The 27787-nt window shown below is 42.9% G+C and overlaps 1 protein-coding gene across 4 annotated transcripts in view; it reads right to left on the reverse strand.

Moving 5' to 3' along the window:
• Window positions 1–27787, reverse strand: part of B3GALNT2 (beta-1,3-N-acetylgalactosaminyltransferase 2) — a 52863-nt gene that overhangs the window by 17800 nt on the left and 7276 nt on the right. For 3 of the 4 annotated variants that reach the window (XM_037037340.1, XM_037037337.1, XM_037037339.1), the window contains 4 exons: window positions 23163–23310; window positions 17059–17159; window positions 13329–13522; window positions 7700–7795 (listed from right to left, as the gene is read on the reverse strand). In XM_037037340.1, the coding sequence (XP_036893235.1) occupies window positions 7700–7795; window positions 13329–13522; window positions 17059–17159; window positions 23163–23188 (417 nt within the window). In that variant the 5' untranslated portion in view covers window positions 23189–23310. The remainder of the gene's footprint in view (window positions 1–7699; window positions 7796–13328; window positions 13523–17058; window positions 17160–23162; window positions 23311–27787) is intronic. The other variant, XM_037037338.1, reaches the window with a different exon arrangement.

Here is a 27787-nt window from a genome sequence, read left to right on the forward strand (position 1 = left end):
CTAGGATTCTCTCCTTCATTTTAATCTTGGCTAATGTAATTATGATGTTCCTTGGTGTGTTCCTCCTTGGGTGCAACTACTCTGGGACTCTCTGAGCTTCCTGGACTGCCTGGAAGTCGATTTCCTTTGCCAGATTGGGGAAGTTCTCCTCCATTATTTGTTCAAATAAGTTTTCCACTTGTTGCTCTTCCCCTTCCCCTTCTGGTACCCCTATAATTTGGATGATGGAATGTTTCAAGATGTCTTGGAGATTCCTAAGCCTGTCCTCATTTTTAAAAATTCTTGTTTCTTCATTCTTTTCTGTTTGGTTGTTTCCTTCTTCCTTCTCGTCCACTCCATTGATTTGAGTCCCAGTTTTCTTCCCATCACTATTGGTTCCCTGTGCATTTTCCTTCATTTCACTTAGTGTAGCCTTCATTTTTCCCTCTAATTTGGGATCAAAATCAGCCAATTCTGTGAGCATCCTGATCACCAATGCTTTAAACTGTGCATCTGATAGGTTGGCTATCTCTTGCTTAGATGTACTGGCTCTGGGGCTTTGATCTGTTCTTCCATTTGAGCCATTTTTTTGGTCTATTCACACCTGTTACAAATGAGGGGCAGAGCCTTAGGTGTTCACCAGGGCAGGGCAACACAGTCTCTGGATTGTGATGCTGTATGTGGGGGCGGGGTCAGAGAGGGAACAACGGAGCTTGCTCCAGTCTTTCTTGGATTTCAGTCCCTTCTGCTTCTCACAAGCAAATTGGGTCCTTCTGGTGCTGGTTTCCAGGTGGGTGGGCTTATGTACATTCTAGGACCCTGTGAGTCTCTCCAACAAACTCTGCTGTGAGGCCGAGAGTTTCTCCTGGCACCTCAACCCCCACAAGTGTTTTCAATTGGTGCTTTTAGGCTTTATTTCCCGGTGCTGGGGCACTGGGTTGCATGGTCTCTTGCTGCCCATTTTTGCCTGGTTTATTTGGGCAGGGATATGTGACCGCGGTCAACCAGCCGCTTTGCATGCCTCACTGGGTCTGCCTGTTGCCACCCCGTGCCCAGGGTCTGCTGGCTACCACCTGCGCACCAGGTCCGCCACCACTTTTTCCTGCTGCAACCTCTCTCCTCGGGCCGCTGACTGTGCTCTTTTACCAGTCTGGATGAATGTTGTCAGACTTCTGTAAAGTTCAATCTTCTGTCAGTTCTGGTTGTTTTTTTGTTTCTAAATTTTTGTTGTCCTTAATTTTGGTTGTGTGAGGAGGCACAGTGTGTCTACCTACGCCTCGATCTTGGCCGGAAGTTCCTGTTTACCTTTCTATTGGTCAAATCCACCACTCCCACTGGACAGCAGGGACCTTGCCAGCTCACTACCACATCCCCAGCACCCAGAATGGCCTGACTTACAAGCAGCACACAAAATAAATGTGTGAATAAGTGAACAGCAGAAATTGATATTTCACTAAGAAAAATGTGTACTTACTGTTGAATTGAAAAATCAACGATTAATTCTGGTGTAGGGCATGAGACAAAAATATATAGTTTTGATGGTCTAAAAATTTCGTGTAGTAAAATTAAGAGATAAATACTTTAAAGTAATGTCTCACTTAGCAAGCATTATGAGGACAAAACACAAAATCAAATTTGTCCAATAACTGAGACCAGTGAGTTACAAGCTTTTTTTAAGCAATAAAACTTCTTTACTAAAACAGATAAAAACACTGAAATAGTCAGTGTTCCCCAGGCAGCCTGTCACTTTATAATCAGCTCATGTGCCTTAACCGTCATTGTCTGGAACACACCTGGTGCACCTTGTGGAGTCCTACGGCTCCTCAGGGCAGATCCTGTGGACATGCCTTGTCTCATCCTTTCCTAACCTTTAAAACTGAAAAGTGATGCCACCCCACAGGGCTGAGGATGTGCGATACAGCGCCATTTCTCTGCTCAACCACACACAGCGTGACACCACCAGAGGGAACCCCGAATCACTACACTGGGCACCTGACACAGTTTTATGTCAGTTGTAGTTCAATGACAAAGGAAAAAACTGCCCTGAGTTGAACTAATTACATCTGTACATTGAAGAAAATAATGTTCCTAATAACTAGGAAGAGCTCTAAGATTGAAGCTTTATTAGTAAGATCAATACCTTAAGCAATGCATTGCAACTGGCCACGATAGGAAATGTTGGCACTGTGGCTATGAGCAAGGGGAGAAAGACCCAGTAACTGGAAGATGCGGAGCATTCGGGTCACTACCTCCCGTTCCAAATAAGCAGAAACACCCTCCTGCCACGTTTGTAGTAAAACTTAATGCCTAAACAAGCACGGTTCAAACTCGGATTTCAGGTGCCTGACATAGCAACAAGGATGTCCCTAGACAGGGGCCGTGAACTTTTAAACCATTCTCATACAATTATTTTTCCCCCTTTCAGTGCATGGCACACATTAACTAATTACTAAAATTCTCTGGCTCACCAAAAAATGTATTTTTTGCTGATCTGACAAAAATTGTCATGTATTGCATGTTTAAACATTCTTGTGGCACACGGGTCAAGATCTGATGCTCTGGCCCTGGCTGGTGTAGCTCAGTGGATTGAGCGCGGGCCTGCGGACCACACCTTCGCGATTCGATTCCCAGTCAGGGCACATGCCTGGGTGGCAGGCCAGTTCCCAGCAGGGGACTCATGAGAGGCAACCATACATTGATATTTCTCTCCTTCCTTTCCGCTCTAAAGATAAATAAATAAAATCTTAAAAAAAAATCTGCTGCTCTGATAAGCTAACACCCATTAACGATGGAAGAACTGCCATCCCGGTTTATACGCTGATCTGGGAATTCAGACAACATCACTCAGTGAGAACCTGATCATCTCTGAGTGAACTAACTGACGGCCAGGGTCCAGAGCTGAGAGCTAAGTGCTTGGCCCTTGGCCGTGTGGGGCCACTTTGGGTTCACCAAGTCTTTCCCCACAGCGACCACAACTTCTTGCCCTTGGTATACTTCACTTTCTTCTAAAACTTCACCAGTCACAGTTTGGAAGGACTGATAACAAAGATGTTCAGGAGAAAGAACTGATAGAATCTGGTGAGTGCTCAGACACGAGAGTTGAGGATAAACCCCATGATTCTGGTTTGGGTGCCCGAGGAAAAGGCGGTCTGTTATCCACAACCAAAAACCCAGGAGACGAGAATGGTGTGACGGAGACGACTGCACCATCAGGATGCCCACGGGACATTCAGGGAGAGAAGCTCAGTGGGCAGCTGATGAGTGTGGGGCGTTCATGAGAGAAATCTGGGCTGTAAATTTAACAGCCCTGTTCGTAAATGGATGAAACTGCCTAAAAAGAATGAGTAAGAGAGAAGGCTGTGTATCAAACCCTAATAATTAATACTTAAGAGGAAAGCAAAAGAGGGGATAACGAAGTATATCAGAAAGAAGAACTGAGCCGGACGTGGCTGAACCGAGAGGATGAACACCTGTATAAGCCAAGAGAAAACTGACTGATCAGGGGAAGGACAGAGGTCACCGGGAACTTAAGTGACTGCCATTTCAAATGAACCAGACCAAATAAAAATGTTTTGCCTTGAAACTACAAATCTGGAAAATGTGGTGTCAAACAAGGAAACCTCTGCCCTGTCCACTCCACTGGAAGTTGGTGCTCGACCTGCTTTTCCCAGGGGCTCCTGCTGCACGGGGTCAGGATGCACCAACGGGCTGCCTGCGCCACGTCCTGCCCGCGCCCACCGGCCATGCACATGACCCTGGTTTACTCACTGGACTCCCACGCCCACGCAGTTGTGTTGTTCCTAGGAAGGGAGCAGCTCCCTCCCCTCCTCCCCCACGCCTGCTCCTGCTCCATGTCCCGGTCACCAGTGCGTTCCTATGCTCCCAGGTCCGCTTCTACTCTCTGATGCAATGGAACCATAACGCTAGGAGTCTCTGCAGATGCGAAACAACTTGTTTATGGCGCGTCCCTGCTAAGAGCGTAAGACCAAAGTAAAAGTCAGGAAGAACAGCTTGGTACAGGTTAGAAAAATGAGACCTTGTGAATCATCTCACGCATCATGGTGGTTGTGAGCAAACTATCTGCGACCTCTTTCACACGGAATTCTTTTGCATCCTATTTCTTATTTGTCATCTGAACCAACAAAATAGCTTGAACATACAGTAGTTTTGTGTCTGTAACTGTTAACATTTCTGGTGGACTGCAGAAATGACTACATCTAAAAAACTATGACTTTGATTTAAAAAAAGCGAGTAAGTACCCACAATACTAATGATACTGTCTCTAGTGAGTCAGGTGAATGAAAATAGTCTTTTTTATTGAAATTAGTTCCAGGTTTCAACCGCACTACTGAGAAAGATAGGAAATTAAGAGAAATAAATATTTTGAGAAAAACACACAGCAGTCTCCATTTAAAACCGTGGTCCACCCACTGAGATTTATGCTTCAGTGAATCACATGATGAGAACACAAGAGATCTGCTTACTTGACAGGCTACCCTGCTGACATGTGATTCTGGCCAACAGGCAGTGCGGAGGGCCTACGGAGCACAGTCTCTCGCTCCTCCTCAAACGCAGTCAAGCTCTGCTTCCTCCTGTCATTCTCTGCTGATGACAGGCAGGCACAGCGCTCTGCTCTGCCAGTGTCCTGTGCTAATGAGCCTCATTAGGCTCGATGCAGCAGAAATGTAAATTAAATGTGATTTCAACAACAATCGGATTGTGTGTCAAAGAACATTTCATTTTTAAAAGCTTATTTTTCTTTTAAATAAAATATATATTTATTATGGAACACTTAGAAAGCAATACACAAAAAGAAGAAAATGAAAATCATCCACAATCTTGCCCCCCAATCCCAAGATAGCCATCATTAAATAACTACACGCGTTGAAAAGAAAATATGTTACTCAGAAGTAATCAAAAATGAAAAGTTGGTTTAGCTGAAAGCATAAAGTGGAATAAGGATCCCAAGGCATTAAAGATGGCCTGGATTCACCGACTGTCACACTGTGTTCTCGTCTGCTTTATCTACGTCTGTACACACACTTATCTGCTGTGCAATCCCTCAAGTCAAATGCAGGTACTGTGACATGTCACATTTAAATACTCCAGCATGTACTTCCTAGGAACAAGAACACTGTAAGGGAAAGTAATAGTTTTTGTGGATCTACCAAAATTGGAGTAATTCTTTTTCTAGAAGAATGGAAGAGACCGTAAAACTGTGATTAGCCTAGAGTATCAAAGCTTATCTTCTTCCCCTTTGTCCCGATTGTGACTCCTTCCTCTTAGACAGTTCCCCAAGCTCCACATCATCGTCGATGCGTGGGGCCGTCCTGTGCACTGCGGGGTGTTTGGCAGCGGCCTGGCCTGCACCCTCCACACGCCAGCACCACTGCACATGCAGCTCTAACAACCGAGCACATCTCTAGACACCATTAAATGTCCCCCCAGGGGCACGTGCCCCAGCTGGGGAAACACTGCTCCTGAAACACGACCAGGATGCCCCCCATCCAGATGAACGCAGCAGATATAAGGGCAGCACACACCCATGTCCTGATTGCTTACCACAGGGTAACACGTTCTGTGTGTTCTATGTGCATCAAATCGCCCAGTCCTGAGAACAGCCCTCTGACCTGGGTCAGTCAGCACCTCTGTCTACAGAGGAGGCAGACACAGTGAGTGACGTGGGGTGCACAGGGTGCAGACACGGAGCAGCCGAGCAGGGGTTCAGCCACACCCACAGACGCCTGCTCTCCACTGTGCTCTCACAGACTTACTCCCAGAGCATCCTCTTCTCTTCCCTACTCACACCAATCCTCTAAGTCTTTCATGAGACTCGACCCCACAGCAGGCTGCAGGCCGCTCTGTACAGCACTTAGCACCACACAGGTGCTCCCGGTCTCCTGGGAACAAGGGCATGAGCCTTTGGGAGCTGTGCAGAGTCTGAGCTGCCGTGGGTTCTGTCCCTGCTCATTCTGAGTACAGAGAAAGGACTCTTACAGACGGCTTGCTTCAAGCCTAAAGAAGCTTCCCAAGGAGTAATGTAGGAAATGCTCACGACCGTGCCCGACACAGAGAAGCTAAGTGGAATGTCCAAGTTCACTCTTCTCCCCACCAGGTGCTTTCGGGGCAGGAGCTTCACACTGTCTCCTCACACAGCCAGTGCTCACACACACCAAGTTCTCCATATGTATTTTCTGAGAAAATGAATAAACCAAAGAACTGCTCCCTTCAAACCTGATGCCGAGCACTTGGTCAATACACTTAATTGACCGCTATTCTTAGTTATAAGGAAGAGAAGTTTTTGATGGTCCACACCTCCCTTCGCAAGAAAAAGAGTTCATTTCATATATGCAATTTACAAAGGACACGGGAAAACAGGCATTCTCACATAATGCCGACACATCCAAACTCACACAAATGGTGTGCCCTCCAGAAAGCAACGACAGGCTTTCAAATGTGTATAAATTTGAACCAACAGTTCATCCTACAATTACCAGCTATGTATACAAAAGAGAGGTATGAGAATGTTCTCTGATCTTTTTTAATAACACTGAGAAAGTGTGTTTTAGTTTTGCTTTCATTCAAAATGTCTTTAAGCAGAAGTTTATATGTAGGTGGAATAGAGGAGAACTCTGACAGAATTAACCTATGTCGTTTCAGCTCCTTGTACTCGACTCCAAAGACCCCTGGTGCATCACGGAATGTGAGTCTGCTGTCGCATAAAGGTGAATGGTCCCATAAGACTGTGGCAGGAGAATGGTTCCTGCTTGGCCAGCTTCCACATCTGAACTCGGTTTGGATGTCGCAGGATGAGCTCTAGCTGACCTAATGTGACTCGCAGGGGTTTCTGAGGAAACTGGCCCCCACTGTTTCTCCAAAGCACCAAGATCGGGGATGCACTCAGACCGGACTGAAAGAACCTGAAAGGCTGAGGCCGACGGACGAACCCAGCAGTATAGTGCTCTGCGACTCACTGTGGCCTGACTGTGGGGCTGACAGGGCACCTGCACGCAAGGCGGCCCCCGGCACACACCACTTCAGACTGGATCTGGAGGGACCAGAGGCAAATTACGTTTTCAGACATCTACAACTTGGAGTAGTTTCATTTCTCTGGGAAATGTGGCCCAGTGCTTTGCCATTATCTTGTCTGCACTGCCCTAGCCCTGATTCTTTTTTAAAAATTTTATTTACTGATTTTGAGAGAGAAAGGAAGGGGGAGAGAGAGGAACATCAATTTGTTGTTCTACTTATTTATGCATTCATTAGTTAACTCCCGTATATGCTCCAACCAGGGATCGAATCTGCAACTTCCGGTGTAGCTCTAACCAATGGAGCTACCTGGCAAGGGCTGCCCCGATTCTTTAGATGAGTAAACTATCACATTTACTCACTTGGTCTCAGTGTCTGGTCTTTCTGCAAATGATCCACACCTATTACTATCCTTTGTTACTAACATGGCCACACAGCCCTCTATTCCACTCACTAAACCACAGTAACAGGCAATGCTTTGCAGAGTGCTTCGGAAACCTGGAGGGATGATAAGGTCCCTGGCGGTAGGAATGCAGAGCGAGACCTTCTAGTCCATCCCAGTTGGTGGCCTCATCTGCCTACCACTCTGGAGACCTGCCCTGAACAACAAAAGATCAAATGCCGGCCCCTGAGCACAGTCCCGGGTGCACGAAGGACCGCTGGGTACTCCAGTCTCCCTGCCACCCCGTACCTCTGGTAGGATGAACTGCTCCACGGGCTTGTACCACAGCCTATTCACCTGCACACCGCAGCTCGGGGGACTAAAGCGAGCGATGAAGAGGGCCTCCTACAGGTGGGGGGGGGGTAGACAAGAAGAAATAGTTGATGTCGGACAGCACAGACTCAACAAGTCTTCAAATACCTTCAGTCTCAGTGGCCCCACCATGGTTACTAACATTGGCCTATCATGGTTCAGGTGTCACTTGGGTTTTCTAGTGTAATTGTGGTTTAAACAAAGACATTTCAGACAACCAAAATTGTCAGGAAGTTCTAAAACACAACAAATAATCCATATAATCTTAAAAAACATCTAGCAATGAGGAGTATTAGGAGATGTGTGAGCTATTGTTAAATTAAGCCAACTTACTAGGTTTAACCCCAAAGGGTTAAGAATGAAGGGAAATAACACAGATTTCTACATGGAGCGAAGATACTCAGGAATCTCCTTCAAAAAGAACCTTAAAAGGAAAACAAAAGCAAAAACAAAAAGGGAATATAAAAGAGCATTGCTCCTCGAGTCTGCTGTTTTCTTAGGCCCCTCCCAGTTTGTTTTAGGCAAGATCACTTCCCTCTTCTCACGCCCATTCCTACACGCCGATCTGCCACAGGGGAGTACCCATTACAGCTATCCAGTCTGCGTGGAAGTTCACAATCAAGGGGGTGTCAAGTGGATTATGCGTATTTCTTTCATTAACAGCAGTTCTTGGCAATGTGCTGGAAATACTTTTTGCACTGTGGTTCCCTGTGAACCCATTAGCATCCACTTTTAATTAGGCCTTCTTTGAGGACCTTTGGCCAATTTCTCCCTGGCCAAAAATACACCTACTGTAAGTTAAATCAACATGATCAACATATTGTATGTCTGAGCCAAACAACTGGATGATAAACATTATGAATAGTTAGAAAAGGCACTGCATGTATTAAAACAGTTAAGTGTATGAAAAACACTCAAGATAAATCCTAATTTCTAGACAAGCGTATCAGTGAAATTCAGAGTACTGCTATTTCAGTTACCTTTATGAATTTCAGTATCAGTGAAACTTTTAACCACAGTAATAGATAAACTGCTATACTTGAACAGCTTAAAGAATTTCTTCTCACTGGAATCATAATGGCTGGGATTACCACGAGGACTTGTTCTCTCTCTTATATTTACGTCATTAAGCACATTTGCAAACTAAGCAGAAATACGACAAATAGCAAAAAAGAAATTTAATCTTAAATTGATTTGTATAGTTATTGGTGACTAATATTGTATCTGTTAGTAACAATCAACATTCGCAGTAATATAAAAACAGTTTTAAAAATGCCTAAAAAACCCCGAACAGAATTCTGCTTCCAGTGACATCGGACCAGTTCTACAGATAACAACTCTGAACTCGGGACGAGAGATTTAAAAACGAACCTGCAGGCCCTGGAATGTGAAACAAAGCTGCAGAAACTCGAGGACAGTCAATCCTGGGCAGGAGAGAAAGGCAGTGGGTATGTATTCCCCACTTTTTACGGTGATTTGTCTAAAAGTACATCTTGAGAGGCAACTAGAAATTTGAACTAAAAACCTGCAGTCTTTCTGGCTGCAAAATCAGAGAAAAAAGTACAGGCAAACAGTCCTGGCTGGTGTGGCTCAGTGGGTTGAGCGATAGCCTGTGAACAAAAAGGCTGCTGGTTCAATTCCCAGTCAGGGCACATGCCTGGGTTGCTTGCCAGGTCCCCAGTGCAGGGGGGCTTGTGAGAGGCAACAAATCAATATCCTGGTATCTCTCACATACCAATGTTTCTGTCCCTCTCTTTTTCCCTCCCTTCCCCTCTCTCTAAAAAAAGTAAATAAAATCGTTTAAAAAATTGGGGCAAACATATCAGCTAAAAAGTGAGAAGAAACATCCCAGAAAGAAAAGGGTCACAGAGAGCAAGCCTGAAATTCTCCATATAAATTCTGCCCAAATCTGTGGCTGACTCATGAAATACACATTCAAAACAGCACTCAAGCAGCCCATGTAAGTCCAAAAAAAATGAACAGATTTTCAGCTGTGGTCCATTGCAAGAGAGACAGTTTAGAGTCTGCATCCAGCTAATTTAATTGCCTGCTAAAATAATAACCCCCTAAAAATCAATACTTTTTAAGGACTACAGTAGGATCCAGAGATCCTACAATAAATTATTCACAATATTAGGATACAATCCAAAGTTACTCAATATAAAAGGGAAAAAATGTCATCCATATTCCAAGAGCAAAGATGATAATCAATAAAGAGAGACCCTAAGATGACTCAAATATCAAAACAAGTAGCCAGAATTTTAAAGCCATTATTGTAACTAAGGTCAAAGATGAAAAAAAAAAAACATGCTCAAAGTGAATGAACATAGAAGGTTTTACAGAAATAAAAACTACAAAAATGTATTAAATGGAAATACTAGAACTTAAAAAATACAATATGTAAAATTAAAAATTCAGCCCAGACTGGGTAGTCGAGTGGACTGGGTGTCATCCTGAAAACCAAAAGGTATCACAGGTTTGACTCCTGGTCAGGGCACACGCTTGGGTTGTGGCCCAGGTCCCTGGCTGGGAGGGTGTGAGAGGCAACTGACCAGTGTTTCTCTCCCTCTCTCCATCCCTTCCCCTCTAAAAATTAATAAATAAAATCTTTAAAAATATTCACTGGCTAAGCTTAACAGATTTGAGATGATAGAATAGTAGTGAATCTGATAACAGAAATTACAAAATCTGAAAAACAGAGAAAGAAACACTGAAGAACACAGTTTTGTGATCGGTGGAACAACACCAAAAGGTCAACATACATGTAACTGGAATCCCAGAATGAGCAAAGAGAATGGGACTAGGAAAGTTTTTTAAAGAAATAATGGCTGAAAGTTTCCCAGATTTGCTGAAAGGCATAAATTTACACATTGAAGAAATGTGGCACACCCTGAGCAGACTAAAGAAAAACCATACCAAGGTACAACATAACCAAATTGCTTACAACTAAATATAAAGAGAAAATCTTAACAGCGGCCAGGAAAACCAAAGCAAAACACCGCACGGCATACACCACTCAGAAAAACCACATGGAGGACGGCTGACTTCTCACCCGAAACAACGGAGGCCAGAAAACACCGGAGTGACGTCTTAAATCTATAAAAGGAAAACACTCAACCCACCAATGGATTGACTTTTTTATATCCAGATGGTATTGCCCAAGAATGAAGAGGGGGCAAAAAAAAAGGCAAAATTAAAACACTTTCAGAAAGATGAAAACTAAGTCAATTCATCCCAGTACATATGCTCTATAAGAGGCTAAAGGCTGTTCTTGGGCTGAGGGAGCTGAATAAGATGGACACATGGATGGATATTCAGGAAGGAATAAAATGGTAAAATGTGGGCAAATATAAACGACCATTTTTGGTCTATATTACTTTAATATACATTTAGCTATTTAAAGCAAAAATTCTAACACTGTATTATGGGATTTATAGCACACACAGATGTACCGTACATAACAACCACAGCAGAGACGACGGGGGGTGGCAAATAGAATTATGTAGTTGCCAGGTTCTTATAGTTTATACCAAGGGCTACACCATTAACATTCAGAAGACTGGAAATTTCAGGATTTATATTCTAATCCTTGTGTCAACCATACACACAAACAATAACAGGGCAAAGAACTTTAGCTAAAAGGAAACAGAGCTATTAAGATGGAATCTAAAAAACATTCAATTCATCCAAAAGAAGGCTGGAAAAGAGGGACAGAGGAACAAAAAAATGTGCAGCACACAAAAAATAGCAAAATGAAAAGCTGAAATCCAAACACTTATTAAAGGATTAAACACGAACAGAATAAACAGCCCACGAGAAAAGCAGAGGTTCTCAGATGGGATAAACAGGAAGACCAACGACGTGCTGCCCGCAGAAACACGCGTGCCAGCAGTCCACAGAAAGAATACGGCACGGCCAAGAGGGACAGCAGGTTGGTTTAACGTTCCCAAGTCAACAAACGCAATTCATCACAATAACCAAATACCGGAGAAAATCCTGGAAGCCTTCCAGGTGCCCATTCACAGGAGAAGGGGTAAACACCATACACTGCTGAAGTACAACTAAGCGATTGAAAGGGAAAGGAAAAATTCACCGCAACAACATGGATGGGTCTCAAACATTACGGGTCTCAAACATTACGTGGAGCGAAAGAAGCCTTATGTGGAGTGTACTCGTGACACAATTCTATTTGCATATAAGTCCCACAACAGGCAAACGCTGGTCTGTGGTTTGAAAGGAGAGAGAACAGGGGCAGCCTCTAGTGAATGGGGTGGGGTGACAGAAGTTTGTGTCATACAGATTTACGTGGTTTGAAAATGTGACTGAATGCACATCTCACTGTATGTAAAATTTTAAAAAACCACAAATACTAAAGTCTAGTTCATGATATGCAGGCTTCAGTGTTAGGGTCAAAGTGCACTGACGCCTGGGAGTGACTCTAAATTACATTTTTAGAAAAGGTCAGACTGATGAATGACTCTATGTATAAAACAAAAGTCCACTACTGCAGAATTTAGCTGATGCACATATGGGTGTTTAACTGTACAATTCTACGGGAATTTCAATAGGATTTCTATAGGTGAAAACCCAGGAACAGGTCTTTTCAAACACCATTTCTTCCTACACGCCTTCAGACGTTCTGTGTGCAAATCGGATTCCCCGACTCTCAGGAGCAGAGTAACCCAGGGGCTTTCAACTTTCCTCCCCTCTACAACTTGATTACATAAAGGATTCACCACAGCTGTCAGCCTTGCATTCTAGCGACGACTTTTCAGGTTGCAGGAGAGAGACAACAGTACTTATACTTAACATTCCCACACTTTCTATGTCCATTTTCAACTTTTGAAATCCCTTAGGCATGAAGGAATTTTAGATTGGAAACGTCTCTCCTTTCTTTTTTTTAATCCTTACCCAACGGCATTTTTTCTCCCCTCATTGTGAAACATCAATGCGAGACAGAAGCATTAATTGGTTGCCTCCCATGTGCACCCAGACTGAGGACCGAACCCGCATACTAGATATGTACCCTGGCCAGGACACACGTGCTTTGATATATACTATTTGACAATACTATTAATCAAAACGTTTATACATCCAGAGTATCATGATTACTGTTCATAATGACCTTGAGGTATTTAAATAAAGCTGACTGCCATGTGAATCACCAAAATGATGTTAGGTACTACATATATGGAAGGCCTTTCAGTTACAAGATGATGCTCCAACCAACTAAGCCACACCAGCCAGAGCTTCTTTTCTAGAAGGACACATTTATTCACTGGTATTCTCTTCTTGAACCAGCATTCTCCTACAGGGTGTGGCAAAAGTAGGTGTACAGTTGTTCATATGGAAAATACACTAATTAACAAATAATGCAGAATGCACTCTGTGTTCTGTGTACTCACAACTGTACACATCCTTCTGTTCCACCCTGTCTGTTCCACTCTAAAGTGTCTGGTTGGTAGGGAAGAAAGGTGGAGTCTCCCACCTATGACACGCCATGAGGAAAAAGCTGTTGTTTCTGAAAAAGAAAAATTGGGAAACCCTTGTACAAAGCAGTGCATACCTCCTGTTCTGCCTGATAAAGCTTGACAGTGATGTTCCTTTGGAAACCCGCATCGCTGGCATCATAAAACACCCCAAGACTGGTAATAACGATTGGGTGGAGAACTCGAAAGCTCACGCTGACAACTCGGTCCTCAGAGAGCCCCGATGAAGTGTCCTCAGAAAAACTGAATGCCTCGATCTCCTGATTCAAAACTAAGAAAGTAATAAATAAAAAGGAGATTTATATAATCAAATAATATAAAGTAATTAAGCCAACTTGACAGCAAAATCTAGATTATTACGTGTTATATAATTCCTAAATGGCAATAATTTTTAAAAATGCTTTAGAAATATGGCAACTTTTAGGAAAAAAACAAACTTATTCTGAAATTTAAGAACAAAGTTTTTAGCTATATCTAAATAAAATATTTAATTTATCTAGTTATCAGAGCCATTTTAATAGATTTTTGCATACATATGTGTACATATGTATCTGTCAACACCACTGAGAAATATTAAATTCAAAGGTATCTACTAGGAAAGGTTGGCTAAATAGAAATATTAAAAATAATACTGATTATAGTCATAAATAATGAATAAATTGTCTTGCTCTGCAAAGTCCAAAAAGCCTATTTCCTGGGCAATTTAAAGTATTTGTAATATCAGGCAATTATTACAGAGAAAAAAGTAACTGAAATGAGTTCCAATAACACTGAAAACCTCTTGCCATGCAACACTAATGAAACAGAGCACATCAAACACTGTGCATTGTTTACAAATGTGTTATTGTCAATCAATATACTCAGCATTAATAAGGACTGCATTCTCTCATTTTCAGATAAATAAAACATGTTTTCTTCCCACCCCCCATGGACCATCTGGATCCCTTCCTTAGAATTCCTAGAATGCTGGTTTACACTTAGTAGATGCTCAACAAAATGTGACTGAGTGGCACTGATGGCTCCTACCCAGTTACACACGAGCAGGAGGGAACGAAGGAAGATGCAGAACTTGTCCAGGGCTGGGCAAGCACTGACCAGAGTTTAGACTCCAAATATACTGAAGAACAGTGAGAGCTTTTCTCTTTAATATAGTCAGTAAATAAAAGATATCTCAAGTAGAAGCACACGTATTATAGGAAACAGGTTAAGTGCAGTATAACATAAATATATATTTTCTATCTAAAACAATGTACCTTAAAATTCAAGTTACCTGGACACAGGAAACCCTGCTGCTTTGAAAATACTATTAATCAAAACGTCTACACACCCAGAGCATCATGATTCCTGTCCATAATGACCCTGAGGTACTGAAATAAAACTACCATCTGAATCATCAAAATGATGTTGGGTATTACATATAGGGAAATTTTCCATGAATGAAAATCTCCACTCCTTTACTATTAAAAATAATAGTACTTCAATGAAAGTGGTTAATTTAAAAGTGAGGTTTTCTAAAATTTGGTTTGGATTTGGATTTCAAATATAATTTGTTCGAGGCTACTATCACACCATCAGTCATACAACCTTTCGGTAGCTTCATGTCCCTTTTGGGACTCCAGCGAAACTTAAAGGACGTCTCCCCAGAAAAACTATGCACACAGTTTTGCACACACAGTTATCTAAATTCAGATACCCTGTGCAAGAAACCTCTGCTGTACAATACAGACCTGAAAATATGGCCCATTTCATTTAACAAACTGAATTAAGCCCAACTTTATAAAAAGGTAAGTTCTTTGTAGTAACAATATTTAAGTACCTAATACCTAGGAACTAGTCTAAATACAGGGTGAGGTAAAAGCAGTTTACAGTTGTTAGTATGGAAAATAACGTAATAACATTTTAAAACTGATCTTAGAGAGAGAGATAGAAAGGGAGGGAGGGAGGGAGGGAGGGGGAGAGAGAAAGAAACATTGATCTGTTGTTCCACTTATTCATGCATTCAGTGGTTGATTCTCATATGTGCCCTGACCAGGACTGGACCTGCAACCGTGGCGTACTGGGAAAACACTCTAACTGAGCTAGCCAGGCAGGTGACAATAATTAATAGATAACACAAGAATGAACTCTGTATTTCATGCACTCACAACTGTAAACCTGCTTTTACCCCACCCTGCACTTTACCTGCATCAAACTTATTTCATCCGTGTGGCAATCCCTGGGGTAAGAACTCATCCTCAGTTGACAGACAATAAAACTAAGGCACAGCGGGGCAAATAACGGATGGAAGGTCAGAGAGCTGGAAAGTGGCAGAGCCTAGATCTAAAGCCATGAGGCCTGACTCCAGACCCCACTATTCTAGCACTGCCTAGAAAAGTGAGGTGTATGCATAATTAATACCTAGGTCTCACAAATCTTAAAATACCAGAAGTCATAACCAGCACATTTAAGATTTGGTAAAGTTTAATCTCACTTATAAATGTAAACAGTAGCAGCTAGGAATGAGCAGCCAGAGGGAGATAAAGGCAGGGCCCTCGCCACTGCAATCTAACAAAGAGCTTCATACAGGAGCCTGCAAGCAAAGGCACCCCTTGACCCAGTCATCCTGAGAGGGATCAGTAAGGCTGCCAGGCACTCCAAACAACAAGACAGCGTGTGGTGGGGCGGGCGGGGGCAGCCCTTGGAATTCTGTGTGTATCATCCCCGCTAGCTGGGAAAAGGAAAACCTTGAGACTGTGTATTCACCCCAAGGCCTGGAAGGGGAAGGGGGAGCCTACAATGCCCAATGAACAGCCCCTAAAACCACTTTAGTTAACTGCCTGCCTCCCATCACGTATTAAACAAATAGAGCCTGGAGCAAGACAAGGATTTGGGCTAACAGACCTCCACCCATACCTACATTTGAGTAGTCACAGCTCCCTGGGACAGCTGGCACCACCTTCACCTGTTAATCAATATGAAACTTCTTCACCCTCATCCTACCAACTATGTAAGTCCTCAGAACAAAGGACTAATCTAATCTCTCTTGGATCTTTTGCCACACGAGGGACCCCTTGCCACCACTTTTTTGGCTACCTGGCCCCTGGCCACCCTTGCTTTTGCTTTCCCATTAGAACTTAGCACTAAAAACCTTTCCTTCTAGGCTAGTAGGCTTGCTGAACTATATAATTCTTTACTGCATCGGCAAGAAGAACTGAGTTTCTGGGGGTTTCTCCCATGACTGAACCACACCTGAACATAATAGGAAATGCTAGTAAACTGAGAGAGGCAGTTATAGAGTTAGCAACTTCCTAAAATGGGATCCCTAGCAACACACAGAACCCCTTAGGACCGCCTTTCTTCATTCCCATCAGAATTTGCACAAGTTTTTAACTGTAAGAAATAAAAAAGTATAGTTGTGTTTTTAATTTTTTACTTTGCTTCTTTTGTAGAAGCTTAGGCAGTAATTCCACGAGAGAGTGGATTCACAACATTCACTGAGGCTATTTTAAATCAACAGGCTGGTGGAATCAGGCTCCTAGCAGTTCAAAATCTAGTAATTGAGGATTTATCTCTGTATGAGGAATTTCCAGATGTGCTCAAATCACTGAAAAATAATCCCTTCTGGACCCTGAAATTACATATATCTATAAAGAATCTTCACAGACACCCAGAGCAATCAGTCAAGCTGTTAAAAGGATGAAGGGTAAATTTTGAGGGAAGCTCCATTTTCATCCGCTAAAAACAGACACCATATACTATTCCGTTCAGCACTTTTCTCCAACATGAAACCTGCATAAGGTGATCACAGGGCGGAGGGAGGAGACTCACCTGGGTTCGTGATGTTGAGCAGTCTACAGGAGTATGGGTCTTCCCGGTCCTCCACAGGCACGTCACAGCCACGAGCACCTATTATGAACTTCACGAGCACACTGAGAGAGGTGCGGCATTAACAGGGGTTACTGATGTCCACCCGCACCTGCACATTTCCTTACGCCCACTTCTGAGCTTTTACTTTAAGACACAGTATTTACTAGCATTAATTCTAACTTCACTCTTCTGTTCTTGCAAAAAGAGGGAACGAGCCCTCCGCTGCAGTTCTGCAAGTAGCAAATGTAAACACTTTTGGCCTGGCTGCCAGCCAACGCTCACACCACTAAGAAGCAAACTACAGGAAAGTCAGCGTCTCCTGACCACAGCTAAGAACCTGTCTCTATCTGCAGTCTCCTCTACTCGCTGTCTTCGACTTCAGAAGTTGTTCCTTTTGCTCAAGACGAGTCTTCCTCCCTGAGAGGCTGTCCTCTCCTCCCCTGGACCTCAACCTCCCAGTTCCCTGGAACCCGTGGCTCCTTCCCTGCACTTTATGAAAACGGTGAGGTACTGACATCAATTTCTATTTACTTACTGTCCTTCCTTGTCCCCACCCATTCCTCTACAGTGAAATGCTACAAAGGAATTAACTAAACTTGCAGCCTCTAGTTCCTCATTCCCTACTCATTTCATAAAGCAGAAATTTTAGCTTCAATATCCACCACTTCCTCTGAGACATCTACCACCAACGTAGCCACTGACCTGCTACTAAACCAGCAGACCCTGGCTCCGCAGCGCTTAGCCTCCTTACGATGCTGTCTTCCCTTCTTTACCCTGCTCAGGTGGCACCACTGGCTCTTCTCTCGGCTGGTCCATTAAGAGTGGACAGGACCCCGGGGCTTTACTCTGAAATCACTTTTCACTTGTTCTCTGTGGACAGTATTTATTCCCAAGGCTTTGACTAGCCTGGAAATGACTCCTGAATCAGCACCTCTCATTTGGGCCCATCCTCTAAGGAGAAAACCCATCAGCTCATTGGCCGTCTTCACCTAGATGGCCGACAGAGAGCTGCATGCTGGAGCCTGCTCCTACTGGCTTGTGAGTGCAAACTGCTGAATTTTCAGGAATTCTGCAAGCTGGTGATTTATTTATTAATTAATTCATTCATTTATTTAGTGAATTGGTTATTAGGCACAGCCTTTATTAAAAATTAAATTACATAAACTTGCAATATATTNCTAGCCTCATTGGCCGTCTTCACCTAGATGGCCGACAGAGAGCTGCATGCTGGAGCCTGCTCCTACTGGCTTGTGAGTGCAAACTGCTGAATTTTCAGGAATTCTGCAAGCTGGTGATTTATTTATTAATTAATTCATTCATTTATTTAGTGAATTGGTTATTAGGCACAGCCTTTATTAAAAATTAAATTACATAAACTTGCAATATATTATTAATAACAAAGGAAACAAACATTCAAATCAATCATGTCTTAATCATTTCGCTATTATCTTGCTCTTGAAGTTATTTATGCCCATCATACCCGTATGAAGGAAATATTACAGCAGCATGCTCCTGACTACCTTCCCAAACTCTGTTCAGAGATGTTGCATTGGATGCTTGACACTGGCCCTGGTGGGAATGTTCACACCTGGGAAACCAGCAAACGCTACTGAGCAGGGTTTGATTTATTGTTTTGTCAACTGTCTAGACTTACAGTGATAGAGGAGATGTTAGTAATGCAGATTAAACTCAAAATGCAATTTGACTGTCGCTGTTCCGTTGTGAACAGTATGAAACACTGAGGAACTACTCTGCTGATTCAGCAAAGTCGCCACTCACTTCATGGACTACGAGTAAAGCTGTCACTTTAGTCTTACTTTTCAATGGAAACATTTATGTCAGAACTACACTCTTGCCAACGGCAACCATAAGCTGGTTACAGACACAAAAGCCTAGCAGGCAACGAAAGCATTCTATGAGAATCAGTTGGCCATGCGGACCTCACAGCAGAGAGCACTGTATGCATATTCTGTCCATTATGTGCTGCACATCCTGTGTACCGACAAAGCTGGTAATAAGCAGCACATAAATACAAACATACTTCTCTTCAGAGGGCCAGATGATAAAAGTCCGTCAGCACGCCTCTCTGCACAGGTGCCTCAAACCCCACATATCCACAACCGAGATCCTTCCCCTGAACCTGCTCCCCTCATCCAGCATTTCTGGTCTTGACTGGTGACTTCATTACCCTCCAAGGCAGAAAGCTAGCCATCATCCCAGACTCCTCCTCCTCTTTCCACCCTAATGACCTTATTTTCTCATAATGTCACCACTCAGTTCGGCCACTCAGCAGTTCATGATCTGATACAGCCCACCTCTCACAGTTACACCCCTTCCTCCTCCTTTCTACCTCTCTCTGCCCGCCTTCCTTCCCTAGCACTCTATCGCCCACTCATTCACAAATGCCCGCAGCCCTTCCCCATAATCCCTGGGCTCCAATCACACAGACCTGTCTGGAGTTTCCCAAACTCTCCGGACTATTTTACACCTATGTATATCATAACACATATAACACTTAATTACATTTTTCAATCTATTTCCTTCTAAACATGCCCCTATAAAGGCTCAGGCTACATTGCATCTATGTATTCTACCACACATTGTACACTACCTTATACAGAAGACACTATTAAATACTTGTGAAATTGACAACTTATGGTTTTATTGCAAAGGGTTTCAATTAAATAAGGTCCTTAAAATACGTGCTGAGTCTGGCTCCCTCAGCAAAATCCAAGTTTTGGAAGTAAACCATAACCACAGAAATTCAAACACTTCTACTAATGAACAATTAAGGTAGAACACCTTTCATAAACAAACAGTATTTAGAAATGAATAAATTTGCTAATTAAATTATTGCAGATATTTACCAAATTTGTTTTTTCAAGCCATCTTAAATACTCTTACTAGACCCACAAAATTACTCTGCCCTGGGAAGTTATTTTTGGCTAATACCTATTTTTATACAGATATCTCATCATTTTAATAAACAAATTACCAAACTTACTAAATTTAAAGCAAGAATGCTCTGATGGCAAATAAACTGCTGGTGGGCATCTGAGTGTTAACTGCCTTCATCACAGCTAGTTCTGAGTCAGTTCCCCAGTATCTGGTGAGTGCTTTACTCTGTGCCGAGTCAGGTTTGAAGTCCTGGGAACGTATCAGTGGAAAACGCTGATGTCCCTGTGCTCATGAGAGTTATGTGCTAGTGGGGAAGTACATTTATAAATACTGAACTAAATATAGTGCACATGCTGATTGGCGGTAAGAACTGAATGTTACTATGAAGAAAAATACAGCCAAGTAAGGGAAACTAGAGATGGAAGAGGGGTGGGGTGCTATTTAATGTGGGCATCTGGTAAGACGACATCTAAGTGGAGGCCTGAAGAAAGAGAGCCATGAGCCTACCCAGTGGAAGAGTGGGATGGGCAAGGGGAACGGCAAATGCAAAGGCCTCGAGGAAGGAAAACTGTGGCGCACTGAAGCACAGCCCGGTGGCCAGTGAAGGGGAAGTAGATGTAGATAAGGTCAAAGACCACAGTAAAGACTTGATTTTTCACTCTGAGCAAGAAAAGAAGTCAATGGAGGGGAATAAGTAGAGAACTGATGTGACATTTTGAAAGGGTCAGTCTGGCTGCTGTAAGGAAAGTAAATATAAGGGAACCAAGGTAGAGGCAGAAAATTCAGATAAGGAGGCCTTTGCAATAACCCAGGTGAGAGGTACGAGCCTAGGCCAGGACAGTGGCTCTCAGTGCAGCAGTAAACGATCGAGGGCAGCACCAAGCAGACAGGCTGACGGACTGGACGTGGCACAGCAGAGGAAGAACCAAGATACCCTCGCACTGCAGAGTCTTCAAACTTCCTGTTTCCTGGATGCCTCACCACCCTCACAACCAGTCTGTGAGCATCCCACCCAGGCCGCCAGTGTCAGGCTGCTCGCTGCCGCAGGTTCCCCTCCTTGCCCTCCCAACTGTGACAGTGACATTCAAACACAACAGTAAGATCCCCTTGCACCTTCTGCCTGTACAGCTGACCCTTGAACAACACAGGTTTAGGATCCGTGATCCCAGTGTGGTCAAAAATCCATAAATTAAAAAAAAAATCCATAAATAACTTTTGACTCCCCCAAACTTAACTACTGATAGCCTGCTATTGACGGGAGGCTCCATCAATAACACCAACAGTTAATTAACACATATTTTGTATGTTATATGTATTATAAACAGCATTCTTACAACAAAGGCAACTAGAGAAAATATTAAGAAAATCCTAAGGAAAATACATTTACCATACTCACTGAAAAAAATTCATGTAAGAGTGGAATCGTGCAGTTCTGACCCCTGTTGTTCAAGGGTCAACCGCATACTCCACCATGGACCCCAACAAAGGCCCTTGCCACAGGTCCTTGCTCTCTTTTGGCTCCCCCCATGTGTTGGGCTGAGCCCAGGCCCCAGATACCTCTCTCCTATGGGCCCCTGCATGGCCTGTGTGCCTCCCTTTCCAGGACCTGAGTATAATAAATCCGTTCATTTAATATGCCTCTCCTAGATATAATGTAATTTCTGCAGACATGCTGGACTGATCCTTAAAGACCTCACAAGGGTAAATTACCACCCATTTACAAGACAGACAGCAAGGCTTTTGGTCTGAGCAACTGGCAGAGTGGGGCCATTATTTTCTGAGATGGCAAAGACTATACAGCACAGGTGGCAAACCAAAGGCCTGCGGGCTGAATCCGGCCCTCCCCCTTGTTTTATCCAGCTCGGCACCTTGTACCTGGCGGCAGCACTGAGCTCCTTGCCCCTAGTTATGGAGTAGTTACATTTATACAGTCCTCAAATTATATTCAGCCCTTTGAAGGCAACCACCAGGCTGTCGCGGCCCCCAGTGAAAATGAGTCTGACACCCACGCTGTACGGGAAGAGCAGGTTTTGGAGCTGGTTCTGGTAGTGGTGGTGATTCTGAGCCCTTCATTTACTGGGAATAGGTTCTATTATCACTGTGATCATGAACTAAAGAAATCTGTCTTGAAAAGGAATGAAAGCTGCTATCAACAAGATAAGCGATCTATAAATGCTCACTGCTAGTGACAAGAAAATTCACAACTGCAGTGCACTTGTATAGCCACTCAGCCTTAAGTGTGATGACGTAATGCACTCCTGAGAAGCCCTCCTCTGCTGATCCCCCCCCCCACCGTCTCCACAGAACCGGAAGTGCAGCCTCCCACGCTTCTCTCCCACTAACGCCTCCTCTCGTAACCTTCAGAGGCTGGTCTCCCTGAGAATCCAGGGCCTTGGGCTCCCAACCCAGCACCCAGCCACCTGATGTCCACCTGAGATGTGTTACCAGAGCTCTGCCCTGGAAGGGTGGTCAGCAAGAAAAGTGTAGTGGATTGCAAACGCCTCAGATCGCTCATCTAATAAGTACTACAGAACTAAAAGAATTAAGTGTATTGCTGTGAAGCTGGTGAAAACTATATTTCAATATAAATGGATCTAGGCAGAGAACTATTCTGGAATAGAATCTTTTAAGAATTGCTATTCTAAACCAAAACAAAAACAAAACACCCTGAAACTAGGGATATATAAAAAGTAGGTATGTTGCCCTGGCTGGTGTAGTTCAGAGGATTGAGCTCAAGCCTATGAAGCAAAGGGTCACCGGTTTGATTCCCAGCCAGGGCACATGCCTGGGTTGCAGGCCAGGTCCCCAGTAGCGGACACACAAGAGGCAACCATACGTTGATGTTTCTCTCCCATTCTTTCTCCTTCCCTTCCCCTCTCTCTAAAAATAAATAAATAAAATATTTTTAAAAAGTACGTATGTTAACCAATGACTATATTCTCTCCCAACTATCTTCCAGCTTAAAACTGGTTAAATTTACTTTGTGACTCTACTGTAAGGAGGAAAAGCAAAATAAAATAGCCATTTCTCCGAGAACAAGAGGCTACAAGTCTCAATTAACACTTGACTATCCAAGAAGAGTTTTTACAGAGCTAACTCTCCTTTTTATTGTTTTTATAGCACTCTTATTCAGTAAATCAGGTAAGGTGCCAATTCAGAAAACCTACCGTTGACTTAGTGTGGGATGTTGCATTAAATGTTTCAGCCAGGTGCTTCTTATCACATTTCGAAGTTCACGGTTATTGCGGGCTGACAACACACCAACTACCACATCATAGTGACTCGATTTCCATCGAGGAAATAGGGCCAAGTGATCTAGAAATAAGGAACAATAAATTAGAAATGTCATGTCTCAATTACTAAGTTCAATATACACCATAAAAATGTTTATTACAAAATAATCTATGTTCATGTTTGTAGAAAATACAAATAAATACAAAAAGAAGTAACACCTTGGTGTGTTCCACACATACGTATGTACTCATGCTTACATGAGTATATAAATTCTTCAGAACAGGACGGTTACAAGAATTGGTTTGGAAAGATGTGTGGCATGAACTACAGAATAGTGCTCAGTAAAGGTCACTGAGGCCACAGTCAGAATCCTGGCTCTTTTTTATCACATATAAAAGTTAGCAAACATCTTGAACCTCTGTTTCCTTAACTATGAGTGGGCATAATAGTACTTCTCATGGAGTTGTAAATTAAATGAGATTATGTGTATAAAGTTTCTGGTTTGGTACCAGGCAAGGAGCAGACATTCAATGGAAACTATCAACAACTAAAATGTCCTTTGGAAGGTGAAGTCCTGCCTTCATACTAGTTATGAGGTTTGGGAGATGAAGCTGAAAGACTCCCATGTCAGAAAGTAGCAGAACCCTTATCAATGCCAGTAAGTTTTACAGCCAGCAAACCTTTTATCACCTACTAAATAAATATTCTAAAGAGTAAAGGAGGGGAAGTAAGATTTCTAGTTAAAACAAAATCAAGTGACAAGTGAATGGCTCAGTTTTTACTATCATAAGGTCTAATGGGCAGGATTATATTTTAAAAATGTCTCCTTAGAAAGAAGATAGAAAGGAAATATACTTTGTCCCTGTTTATTTTTTTTTATCACCAGTTTCAAAGCTTGAGAGCTACAGGCTTATAAATAGCTCTGATGAAGGATCCATTTCATTTCTTTCTCCAGTGGTGGGAATTGATCCAAAATGTTTCCAAAAATAAATTACTGAGGGCCAGAGATCTTTATTACATTAAATGCAATGTTTTTATATGCCACAGGATCTAGGTATTTGGTGAAAAGACAACAAAAACATCATTTTTCCCAAAGAACTTAGTAAAATAATAAAAATAACATTTGTGGACAGATTATTCTAATAGCATAATTTAAGGGAATTACATTGTAACAATTCTAGGAATAGAGGAATTTGTGTGTAAATACCTTATTTTCCACAATAGGTAATGTTTCGCAAAAGGTACCTCAATTCTAAATGGATTAGAGATACTTGTTATCTCACCCTACCGTAAATCTTGCATTGAAACAAATTCTTCAAGAAAGGCACAACAATTAGGACTTCCGGCCAAGATGGAGGCATAGGTGGAAACACTGTGCCCCCTCCCACAACTAAATTTAAAGACAGCGAAGTTTTAGAAACAAAAACGCAGCCAAAACAGTGAAAATTGAACTGTACGGAAGTCCAAGAACAACAAACCACTCAGCCAGACCCATAAGAGGGGTGGAGTCAGTGGAGTCAGTGGCGGAGCGGGGTCGGGCAGGAAAGATTGTTCTGTCCGACCCAGGAATGGAGGCGGAGGTGGTTGTGGATCCCAAGTGGGGTGGCCACAGGCAGACGCAGTGAGGGCGCAGGGCGGCTGGCTGACCGCGGTCACATATTTGCGCACAGATAAACTAAGCAAAGGAGCAAACAGCGAGGCAGACCACTCAGGCTAGGGCCCCAGCGACGGGAATTGGAGCCTGAAAGCACCAACTGGAAAGACTTTCTTGGGGTTGAGGGGCCGGGAGAGGCTCCCAGGCTCACAGAGTTCATTGGAGAGACCCACAGGGTCCTGGAGAGTACACGGGCCCACACACCCAGGAACCAGCACCAGAGGAGCCCAATTTGCTTGTGGGAAGCAGCTTAGGGGAAAGAAATCTGAGATAGAGCAGAGGGGAGCAAAGTGCCATTTTTCCCCTCTCTGACCCGGCCCCCACATCCAGCATCACAACCCAGCCACTGGGTCGACCCACCATGGTAAACACCTAAGGCTCCGCCCCTTATACATAACAGGTGTAATCACACCAAACAATATGACTCAAGAACAGCCCAAGGCCCCAGAGCCTATAATTCTAAGTGACCAAAAAATAGCCGACCTTTCAGATGCACAGTTCAAAATACTGGTGATCAGGATGCTCACAGAATTGGTTTTAGCCACAGATTAGAGGAACATATGGAGGCTAAACTGATTGAAATGAAGGGAAATGCACAGGAAACCAATAGTGAAGGAAAGGAAACTGGGACTCAAATCAAGGGGGTGGACCAGAAGGAAGAAAGAAATAACCAAACAGAAAAGAAGGAAGAAACAAGAATTCAAAAAAATGAGGAGAGGCTTAGGAACCTCCAGGACATCTTGAAACATTCCACCATCCAAATTATAGGGGTACCAGAAGGGGAAGAGCAACAAGTGGAAAACTTATTTGAACAAATAATGGAGGAGAACTTTCCCAGTCTGGCAAAGGAAACAGACTTCCAGGAAGTCCAGGAAGCTCAGAGAGTCCCAAAGAAGTTGGACCCAAGAAGGAACACACCTAGGCACATCATCATTACATTAGCTAAGATTAAAATGAAGGAGAGAATCCTAGAAGCAGCAAGAGATAAGGGGACAGTCACCTACAAAGGAGCTCCCATCAGACTGTCAGCGGATTTCTCAAAAGAGACCTTCCAAGCAAGAAGGGGCTGGAAAGAAGTATTCCAAGTCATGAAATCCAAAGACCTACAGCCAAGATTGCTCTATCCAGCAAAGCTTTCATTTAGAATGGAAGGGCAGATGAAGTGCTTCTCAGATAAGATCAAATTCAAGAAGTTCACCATCACCAAGCCCTTATTATATGAAATGTTAAAGGGACTTATCAAAGAAAAAGAAGATGAAAAATATGAACAGTGAAAGGACAGCAAACTCACAGTTACTAACAACTACACCTAGAACAAAAGCAAACTAAGAGGACAGCTAGATCAGGAGCGGAACCATAGAAATGGAGATCACATGGAGGGTTAGCAACAGGGGAGTGGGAGGAGGTGAAGGGGGGAGAAGGCACAGAGAAAAGGTAGCATAGACAATAGGTAGAAAATAGATAGGGGAGAGGGCAGGAATACTATGGGAAATACAGAATCTAAAGAACTGTGACTCATGGACATGAAGGATAGTCGGGAGGAATGGTGGGGGTGGGGTGTGCAGGGTGGAGGGGAATGAAGGGGCAGAAATGGGACAACTGTAATGGCATAATCAATAAAATATATTGAAAAAAATAAAGGCACAATTTATTTTGAAGGTAAACCCAAATTTTCATGAATTCAGCTTACTTATTAACAGACCACATTTACAGAACACCTACCGTGTACTAAGTACCATGTACTGAGTACAATTTTAATGCTTTGCATGTATACAGAGTATCATTTAAGGCGCACAATCCTATGAAGTAGGTAAATTAGGCTCCTTGTTAGACATATGATGAAAGAGACACAGAATTCAGTAACTTCCCTTTAGTCCAACAGCTAGTAAATGGCTAGACTATGATTTAATCCTGGCGATCTAATTGCATTCTTCATCGCTATTCTACTTCATAGCTATGAAGCTTAATATGGCTCATCTGAGTCTAAATTCTGACCTCTTACCCATGACACCAGTTCAAGTGATGAATTTGTGATAAGTAAATCACTGAAAATGCTAGTTAGCACTTCAGTTTTTAAATTAATGGTCCCAGAACACTTTTCCCCTCAGATATACCTCCTATACAGTGAAAGTTGTAACTACTGCTGGAATTAACTCTAAATGAGGGTGACTTTGAAGGGTAACTTAAATGCTCATGCAATATTCGTAATGTGATCCCACCCCTTGCTAGACATATGGTGAATGTCTAACGCCCCACTTTCTCATAGAGAAATATTAATGGTAAGTGCATATCTGCAACAGGAGGCACATATAGTGACCAGACATATCTGACACTAATTCCACAGTCAACACTGCATAGACAGGTTCGTGAAAATGTTATTTAACTTGCTCGTGCCTCAGTTTCCTAACCAGAGAAAGCAGACACCAAGCAAATGTCTTCAGATACTCTACTTCATCTATTTCAAAAGGCCTTCTCAAAAGATTAAGAGCAAAAGGCCTATTTAACGTATATGCCTCATTGATCTGACACCAGAAAACAAGGTCGCTGCACACAAGTGAGATTCCAAAATAAATGAAACATACTTTGAAATGCCAAACATCATTACCTTGTTTTGATGGATAATCAAAATAAATCTTTCAAAAATGGGTTACACAGAATATAATACAGCCCTTTCTTTTTTAAAAATATATTTTGATTATACCATTACAGTTGTTCTATTCCTCCCCTTCATTCTCCTCCACCCTGCACACCTCCCCACCCTCCACCCTTTAGTTTATGATCACATCTCAAGTTCTTTAGATTCTGTATTTCCCATAGTATTCCTGCCCTCCCCCCTGTCTATTTTCTACCTATTGTCTATGCTACTTTTTCTCTGTACTTTCTCCCCCCTTCTCCTCCCACTCC

Source organism: Sturnira hondurensis, unplaced genomic scaffold, assembly GCF_014824575.4.
Source record: "Sturnira hondurensis isolate 20B ecotype Veracruz unplaced genomic scaffold, ASM1482457v3 Scaffold0022977, whole genome shotgun sequence".
Lineage (NCBI taxonomy): Eukaryota > Metazoa > Chordata > Mammalia > Chiroptera > Phyllostomidae > Sturnira > Sturnira hondurensis.